Source organism: Haliotis rufescens, unplaced genomic scaffold (genome assembly GCF_023055435.1).
Source record: "Haliotis rufescens isolate VD_foot unplaced genomic scaffold, xgHalRufe1.0.p SCAF_1, whole genome shotgun sequence".
NCBI classification, from domain to species: Eukaryota; Metazoa; Mollusca; class Gastropoda; order Lepetellida; family Haliotidae; genus Haliotis; species Haliotis rufescens.
The window spans coordinates 67,355,842-67,366,323 of NW_025963779.1; the positions used below are offsets into that span (position 1 = coordinate 67,355,842).

Below are 10,482 nucleotides of genomic sequence, written 5' to 3' on the forward strand. Positions count from 1 at the left end.
TGTCAACCACTGGTTTGATTAGCCACCATGGTCCGGATTTTATCTACCTTCTCCCACTCTATTTTCTGTTCATTGTCAATCATAGTTTTTGGCAAGTCAATAATACGTCCACAACGAGTACAAATATACTACTCATCGTTTGATATGGATAATAAGATATGTCATTCTATTCAATATGATACACTTGACTTATTATAGAATCGGTTTTGTGCATCATGGAAAGATGAAACTATCCGTAACAAAAACGGCCTTGTATATTTATATATGGACATAATATGTGAAGATAATATCTATGATAATTTTTATTTCCTTTGGTCTTTTAGGCTCTTTGATTTTTTTCTGACGGTGGTAACCAATTCAACAAGGGCATACTTTGCCTTTTACTTACATATTTTGATAAACACGACTAAAATACTTATACTTATACCTTACGATACATCAGACAGTGATACATGCTGAATAATGTCATTTGACGTACACGTGTACTGTTGTAGATGTCCCAGTTAAAGGTGTATGCTGTTGAACACAAGACGGTGAGTTATCCACTGATAACAATGCAAATAAACTAGAAATTCTATAACTATAATGATCCCTGGGGGATATAGGGAGCTCTTACTGATCCAGCACTGTCGGGTTCAGTTGAGTTCTCAAGTCTTGTACTATTCTCAATCACCCCTACACATCATAACCATATGTGAAGTTGCAGCACAACAGCTAGCAACACAGGCTCCGGATGGCTGAAGTTAATTGATTAGACTGAAAGATTCCACCTGGGACGTTCTCCTGCTCCTTGTAGGTTATCAAGATTTGTTGTACAGTCCGGGTCTGTCAGTACACATCTAGTAGTGATGGAAAGTACATAGCGAAACGTTGATATGTATGAGTGAATGAGTTGGGTCTAACGTCGATTAAATCCGTTTTTCAGTTATGTTCAATATGTTTAGTTAATGTTCTTTAACGCCGTAGTTAGCTATGTTCCATCTATTACATCAGTAGATGATCTTATCCTGGTACTATGAAAAGTGACCCGTGAAAATCTTGGGAAGAATAGGTCTTCAGCAAACCTTGCTTGCCGTAAAAGGCGACTATGATTGTCGTAAGAGGCGTCTAACGGGATCGGGTGGTCAGGCCCGCTGACTTGGTTGATGCATGTCATCATGTCCCAATTGCGTGGATAGATGCGCATGATGTCAATCACTGGACCTCCGTCATATAGCTGGAATATTGCTGAGTGCGGCGTTAAACAACATACAAACAACCAACCAACTATTTAAAGGAGTACGCATTGCAGCTACAAATGAACATTGTTCCTGTCCTGATTTGTGATGGATCTAGTCCTGAAGCTTCTTTTAAATGTTTTACCAATTCCGCTCGTAACGATGGCTGGTCACCCCAAAACCACAAGTTCGATTCTCAACATGGGTACAATTTGCAAAGATCAACACATGGTTAATGGGCAGAATAATGCTAACAGTTGTGTACAATCAAACTGAGTCTCTGACACCCGTCATCAGTTGGTTACCGTCTGTGACATCCTGTTTGTGTGATCCCACATGGGCATGGTTTTCCAAGGTACCATTCACACAACGTTAGAGGAAATTAGTTTCCAAGGTACCATTCACACAACGTTAGAGGAAATTAGTTTCCAAGGTACCATTCACACAACGTTAGAGGAAATTGGTTTGCAAGGTACCATTCACACAACGATAGAGGAAATAAGTTTCCAAGGTACCATTCACACAACGTAAGAGGAAATTAGTTTCCAAGGTACCATTCACACAACGTTAGAGGAAATTAGTTTCCAAGGTACCATTCACACAACGTTAGAGGAAATTAGTTTCCAAGGTACCATTCACACAATGTTGGAGGAACTGATGACCCGGCCAGCGTGTATTTGTACATACGAAACACAACCACTTTCTCAATGTAATGATATCAACCTATGTCGGAACAATGTATCCTCGCGTACTGTTTTCCAGCCCCTAAGAAGTATTTCTGATTACTTGTCTAATAACAATCGCAATACACTAAAGCTACATCTTACCTTTGAGAACATTTATTTCTGTTTACAATTGGATAGTCAAATGACCACTTCTTGTCAATATAATCGTGATAATGCTTCGCCAAGCGAGACGAGTCAAACAGGCGCCATCTTGTTACCGTCACCTGATTTCGAGCCCCTTCGTGACAGTCAAGTAAAAAATAGATGCACACTATAATCAGTCACATGACATTACGGACATGAAGTTTACAAGCAGCAGCCGATACATCACGGGTGCATATGATTGTTCTTATGCAAAAGTATCATTAGAGCAGGTTTGATTAAAATGTGTATTTGTGAAAAGGTAGGTTTAATTTTTTAGGTATGTTTTCCTTACTTATTGAATATCTTATCTCCTGTAGCTTAATTCGTAACATAACCTCAGCGGCAAATGGCGAACACTTTGATGTGTTCGGTGAGCTTTGAAGCGTTTACCTTGACTATTTCACAAAGCGCGTGATTACGTATTGTTCAGGGGCTCGAAAAGAGGTGAGTCTCGAAAACATGTTACGTGGGGATCATGATACATGAGAGTGTGTATCACCTCAAGATGATTCTGATCCGGACACATCTCCAGGCGGACGCAATGTGGAGTGGGCACGAGGATCATGATGCGGTGGCAAGTGTAATGTCGCCAGGTTTGGCAATGCAATTATTTTGCCATGTGTAAGATGTAATCTGTACCATTTAAGTTGAACTTGTGAATAAACCGGTTAGAGATATGCACTGATGAACGTAGTTGGATGTAATAGTTCGATATTTTAGAATATCTCTTACATAAAACCCTAAACGCTAGAATTGATGACAATGGGTAATCATGTCTGCAATCCAAAGTAAACGAGAGTGACAAATTCCAATGTTAGAGTAACTAAATGGTTAAAACGTTCAAAATTTCAACAACAAGAAGGAAATGGCTTCTGATAACGGCTGTAACCTAACATTGTTATGATTAATCGTCAGACATACATCTCATTGCTTTATGTCCCTATTATACAGGTCATCATGTGGATATTGTTTCCCCTCATCTGAACCACATACAAGTTGTTCTGGAAGTAAATCGAAAATGAATCCTTGAAAGCGTCAAGTAAAAGTGTTTCAAATTTCCAGATAATACATGCTGATACTAAGAATACTATCGATTTGTCGCGAGAGTTCTGTCTCGACAGCTTCCGGTAACGTCATACACAAGCTAGGTTTCCGTCATGTGACCAACGACATGTTAAAATCAATTTTATGACCACTTTGACCGATGTACAGGAAGTGTTTGAGACTTAACAGATTTATAAAAGCGGGAAACCTGGTACTTTGTGCACGGTGAATACAGTTCCACTAATTGCACTACCTATGTGAAACAATACATGTGGATGTATTTTGGGTTCTTAGTTATGTAGCTTTCCTTAGACAGAACTATACTCGCCGCTTACAGAGATAATCTGAATCTATAGTTTTCTTATAAAATTCTTAATGACGTTGACTATGAGGAAAAGCCATAAATGAAATATAAAGCCCAAACCAGAACATGTCCAGGATGATACATGTCCTCTATTATCCATCTTATACGTTTGTTTCATTGCTCTTCTATCATGTTATCAATGCGAATACCTGGGCGATATATTTCCTTCCCAATTACATTTCCCAAGCCACATTGAACATAATGGTAGAGATGCATCAAATTCCAATTTTCGGAAATGTTTTTAACGATTTTGTTTCTGGTGATGCAAATTTTGACATGAAGTCATTCCCCTGAGGTTCCCTTGCATTCATAACATTCAATCAAACGAGTTTTGTCTCCACCGAACAAGCGTATCTATACGACGTTATGGACATATTTAAAACAATGCTAGTTTTTCAGCTATATCCCTACACTGTAGCACCGATACTGACGTGGGCGTATGTCAATTTAAATTGAATTTCGAACGACTGGTGTCGTGGTATCACAGCCCCAAAAGCCCCCCATTGCAATCTGAGGCTTTAATCAGTCACAAACAAATTTCTTCTCAACACTCATGTCAGCCATTTGGGCACGGCAGTCTCTGTTCCAATCTAGATGTTCTTGATTAAGAACTTAGTGAGCCCTATTATTCTGCTATGTTATATTCAGTATTGATTGCCTGTATGTGTCCAGGATTCAGGTCCAATTAGCTGATCATATCTAGTAATGCTCTTCTGTTTCATTTATCAACTACAGATGCAAATATTGTTTTTTGATGCCGTGCAGCCTCGTTTTGGTCATGTCTGGGTCTCACAATGTGTCGGCGTTTTCCGCTACGTCACGTAGTTGATCTAATCTTATTCGATCTTAAGCCGTTTCAGATCTTTAACATGAATGCTTCAGTCCGATCATTAAGTATGATTACATTAAGTGTAGCCGCATTGCTTATTCCTTGTTAGTCGATTATGGAAACGTAAACTGTAGAGGAATTTTGACGCTTTGAACGATTGTTCATGAATTCCACATGCGGGGCTTTTGTCAACTTTACAGACAACTTCAGAGAAAGGTAACCATTTAAGGAGATAAGTATGCAATACTAACTCACTTTGAATGCTGTTTACTTAGTCTGTCTGTCACTTAGTCTGAAAGAATCCCACTGGTGTATTGAAAAGTACACGATCCGCCCACAGTTTCAGGGATTGATCGATATGTACACTTGCGGTACAAAATATTCTTTCCCTCCCAATGTATACATGTATATTTATTATCGAAAGTAGTATATGTGAACGTATACAACTTCAGGTGCAACACTAGATTATGGATATGTTTTCAATATTGACGTAAATATGTAAACATCGATTTCGTGACCCAGATGCACGGTCCAGATGTTTTGCTTCATCCATTGTGTTTGTATTTAAAAGGTCGACTTGCCATTCTAAAAGCTTCGGTATGATTCTTTTCTTCGGTCAGTTTATCTAAGACTATTTATAATGCCCATGTTTGCTTATGTTCCCCTGTTTGCGGGGACAATACTTAGATCAGCCCTTAGTATGTTACAATTCAAAAGTTCAACCTTGTCAATAGAAGGTCTCGATTGTCTGTCGAAACAGATTCCATTAGACCTAAAAAGCAAATAGTGATGAAAATTATATGAATGGATCATTAAAAAAAATCAGTGATGACACCAGTTGTTCGACCGCATCCGCCACTACACAATCTGTTTGGATACTCATCTTCAACAACTCAAATTACAATTTGTACGAAAATGAACATAAATAATTAACTGTCTTACAATTCCGAGAATTATATATTTGTACGTGAAGGTTAAGTAAAGAAATTCTATATTTACAGAATTCATATGCCAGCTTCTGAGAGAGATACAATTATACACACGTATCGATGAGACAAGAATTGCGTATTTCATGTTTCTAGCTGTATACACAAAATTAGTAAAATATATCAATTTTTTTCAATGCAAGAGATTAAATAACCACATTATCCAGATTATCCACCGACACAGATTCCATTTGTCGTAAAGGGCAAAATAGCTGAAAAGTGATAGTTCTATGAATGGACCGCTGAAAATCAGGGATGGCACCAGGCGGGTGTTCGCGAAAAGGGCCTGTCCCACCGGAAAGACACATGTAAGAACATGCATCAGTATGCCAGCGGAGTACAAAATCATTTCATACTATTCAAAGGTTTTCACTGCGATGGCAATGTCAGTTGTAAGAGGCGCCGATACACTAAAGATCATATACCTCGACTGTGATAATGATAACATGTTATAATTATCTTGCAAAGAATTGAAGTGCCGTGTACCGTACGATACTACATTAATACACATAGACTAGTATTCCATGTTTGGCCACAAAGTTTTGAAACGATTTGTACGCAAGTACTCACTACATTTCTACGTTTCACTTTGCATGTATTGAAATAATGGTTATCTCGAAAAAAACATCGATATAAGCTGTATTCTTAGTAACAAAATCCTTCATCGCACACTTTCATTTGAATCAAATTGTAACCTTCGGTCTCAATTATTTCCAAATAAGCATTAGTAGCTTATACAATTACATAAGACATACGTATAATAATAGGGGTACATATTTATTTTCACTAATTAATCTTCCATCAATGCACATATTACTATTATCGACAAGCTGCACCCCCCCCCCCCAACACACACACACACCTATCTCTCTCAACATCCGCCATGACAGGTAAAATACACTCATTCTGAATGTCATGTATTATTACATGTCTTCGCATACAATCACTCCGGTTATATCAATGTCGTAATTGCCAAACAATCGGTTATAACGAACCCGTTTCCAATTCCTTAGAGTGGTGAACAACATTATTGGTCATGTGAATCGCCTCCAATGGAGATCGTGAAGCCTGGCATCGAATATGTCTTGTTAATATTGTACAAAATGTGCCAAGTCTACAACTGATAAGTTGTTTCTGTCTGTTTAGTTATTACATATTATGCATTTTGATGTCGTTTTTTTATCGTTATATCGATTGATTGTTTTATTATTTTGATTATTTAATTCGGCAAATTAAAATTCGCTTAAATGAAGAACATTATTGAACGAAAATGCCCTTCATATTGCAAATGGAGTCGACACTGCAATATTCAGATATTGACATCAGTATCATCTTTAGAAATTAAAAGGTACTTTACACTAGATGCTTGTATGTGCGTAATGATTTAACGACATGTAAATGTGTCTATTTCTCGCCTAACAGATGGAAATACTATGCATTAGTTATCTCGTTATCTTATGTGTGGTGAGACTGTTTCCCCGCTTACCTCGTTTATATAATGGATTCATACCAAAAGGACGCTTCATGCCAGCTTCCTCAAAGCATACTTATGTTTAATGGGACGTATAATTCTTTCTAATAATATGCCTCTATCCTTTAATCACAACATATATACATATCCAATACTTTCAAGCCGCACTTTCACACTACAGCATATGAATAGACAACATAAGCTATATGTAGTGAGAAATTTGGAATGAGATATGTGAAATCTGAAAACTTTCTACAAATGTCATCATCTATATATTAATTGAAAGAAAACGTTTTGGAACTGTGAATGCAATAGCATCCCAGGGCTATCTGACGAGTGACCGTGACCTTCACGGCTGGGTCGACATTGTCATCTCTTGGATTACAATGAGTGAGCATGGATACTTGGACATTTCGGTTCCATTTCTGGTGTGTTGCTCGAGTTCAGGGGATGGCGATATGGCACTAAAACAATGGCTTGGACCAATATTAACCCCTATGGATACGCATGACATTTTACACGATTGCAATAATTCGAGTTTCACTAGCCTTTTCTCAGTTATGAACTCTTAAAACAAATATATTTCATTTCTTTTCAAACTAATACACACACGTTACAAGCGATCAGTATCAGTTGTTACCAGGAAAGGATTATGTGTCAATCTTCCCAATGTCGTAAAAAATGTCAATGAATACATTCGGAGACCATATGCAAATGTATCATTTAAATAAATGCAGTATTAAAGGAATGTTATTTGTATCAATACTTTACATGTTTTGAGTATATGAACCGGTAATTTTATAATCATGGTTATCAGTATCAATACTTTGCTGCTTAGGAGTATTAGTACCAATAGTATGCAGGGTGAGAGTATTTGTATCAGAATATTTAGGTATCTGTAACGTATCTTACTTGTGAGTATGTGTATCAATATTCTTTCAGCTCTTTGAGTAGGATTGCTTGTCATGTGTATCTAGACGAGTATATGTTACAGCTCTTGTATCTGTATCAGTATTGCGTTTGTTATAGGTATTTCTCATACGTATATGTGTATCAGTATGATGAGTATCAGTATCAACATTCTCCATGTGATGAATATCACTATCGGTCCTTACAGAGTATCGGTATCAATAGCCTACAGGTCGTGACAGTAGCCACCATGATATCTGTATTGTTCTTGTATTGATTCCCGTTCTTCGCGATTAAAGGGGTCAGATGGCTTCCCACCGGACATGAATATGAATTTGTGGCGGCACATGGTCCTACGTGCAGCACACAGGTCACATGTCGGGTGAAGTTGAACAACGTTGGTCGCCTACAGAAGACGGAGGGGTGATCGTGTGACCGGCAGCTGGTCCTGACCCACACAGAAGCATGTGTGGCACACTGGTGACTCCTCAGGCGAGGGATCTTATTCGCAATATTCCTCTGTTCACCCAGCAGTGAATGGGTACCCGGTAGGATGTGAATGGGATGTGATTGTTAACCCTCTAGCGCCTCACGTGCAGCTGGGGTTGTATACTCCCAAGGGAGCTGAGAATGAAAATCGAGTGCACATTGATCCATTGACGAAGTAATAATGTAGCACTCGAGCATGCTCTAGGGAGTGGATTTTACGCATCATAAATATGCACTTATTATTATTATTATCATTTTTATTAATGAATCATAGAAAAGTGGACTGTAAGTGTAGGGTCATAAAAAGTTGGTGTTACAGTTACAGCCAGCGCCGTTTACGAATATCTTTAAGAGACCCATGAGCTCCATGCAACTACGCTGTGCCATCACAAGAAGCCATCGCACACACCATAAAAAAACATTATTAAACAGTCCTAGGTGTCTGGTTACAAGTCAGCAAAGCTTGGCATGTTTTAGTGTTTGCAAACAATTCACAGCGGGAGAAGTCATCATCATGATGTCATCTGCATATAGTATACGTTAGTACGTGAGACTGGGGCAGGGAAGGTTCTGCCTCATATGTCTCTTCAGGTAATACATAGAGGCAGGGCGTATCATAACTCACATCGGTGTCAGAAGTAACCAGTTTATGAATATACATGACACACGCCGAAGGGGCTGGAGGGCAGGATGTACGCACGTGTGACGCACAGAACACACGCGCCATAGGAATATAAATAGATCACCATGTCTATAATATTGAATAGAGGTGACAACTGCTTTAAGAAAACAAGGACCACAGTTCACAGTTTCATGAAATAAATCAATTAATTTGTTCGGTGTGGAAAACGAAAACAAACATTACACGCTGATAACGTGATTCTTGAGAAAAACATGTTGTTGTTATCAATCGTGCACATGTACAGCCTCGCTGCGCCGTATGGCGCTAGCCTTAAGATGAAGATGAGGAACAAGGGGTATGTATTGACATACTTACCTCCTATAGCTTGTGGAAGTTTGGCGTTCACTGACACTGTCATGCTTGCAAGGATCACAAAGAATAGGGCCATGGTCGGTGTGGCTGTTTGGCGCTGCAGTATATTCCTATTACCAACATGCCGCCCCTCTACGAGGCTATCTCAGTGATCTACACAACGCCAACAACCTACTCGATTCTGAAGGCTTATATTACACAGTTGTCTTTAAACACTTTCGGCTTTCTGTTATTTTCTCCATGGCCAAAGTTTGGGTTCAAAACGGGGTCGCTTGGTTATCGTAGTTCGCTAGTCTCCGCTAGACATCGCCTCGCTTCTCGCCTTGTATTATGAAGATCAGTTTGGCCGCTAACTGATCGAACCGATTTCCAGCCAATCAAATTGCCTGTAACAAAGAGTGGTGAAAGGTTAAACGCTAGGAGCTTTGGAACTGTATTGAACTGCTCTGCGAGATTTACCGGTAAGCGGGGTGATTAGCGACACAACAGGAGTTTGGAATTAGCTCATCGGGGGGAAGGCGGGGTGCAATTAGTGTGGGGCGTCTACACGTGAAACAGAGACAGTGCAAAGTTTACATAACCACAGCACAGTCTGGATTATGTTCGTGTCAAAGTTCATTTTTGAATGAAGAGGAGGGGTTGTGAGGGGAGGGCACCTCAACTTTTGAAGCAGCGTTACGTAATGTTTAGCACTTAAATATTGAACGCCAACATTCAATCACATTGCTGTACATGATGATGATTAGTAAAACGGGTGGTGTGTGAAACTGTTTATATTTGTCGTGGGCACACTGTCAAGTATACTTCATACTTCCACTTAGTTATAAACACCGCTCTTTTGGCCTCATATTATATCTGTCAAGGTCATACATTAACAGACACACGCACGCACACGCACGCACACACACACAGACACACGCACGCACACACACACGCACACACACACACGCACACACACACACAACACACATATACATATATATATACATTATATATATATATCTGTGTTTGTGTATGTATATTTATATACATATATTTATTTGCGCGCACGCGTTAGCCTGAAAGTAGGCCAGTTTATGAGTTCGTCGCTAAAAATAACCCCTGCATCATACTTAGTGCGTTTTTTCCTGACCTAATCATCATGCTGGCAGTTCCATCTTCCAGAGGCAGAATATTAAGCCTCAGCTTCAACCAACCTCATTACAAGCACCACGTGTGTTTATTTCCTTGCGGTGTATAAACATCAATAACTTTCTGAACATTGTGTCAATTACGAGGGAATTAATGCACGCTTTACAACTACAACTTGC

At 39.1% G+C, this 10,482-nt stretch overlaps 1 protein-coding gene across 1 annotated transcript in view; it reads right to left on the reverse strand.

Moving 5' to 3' along the window:
* Positions 1-9,544, reverse strand: part of LOC124134104 (acetylcholine receptor subunit beta-like 1) — a 65,669-nt gene extending 56,125 nt beyond the window's left edge. Inside the window, exon 1 of the mRNA XM_046498756.2 lies at positions 9,176-9,544. Coding sequence (XP_046354712.1) covers positions 9,176-9,248 — 73 coding nt within the window. The 5' untranslated portion in view covers positions 9,249-9,544. The remainder of the gene's footprint in view (positions 1-9,175) is intronic.
* Positions 9,545-10,482: the final 938 nt, after the last annotated feature.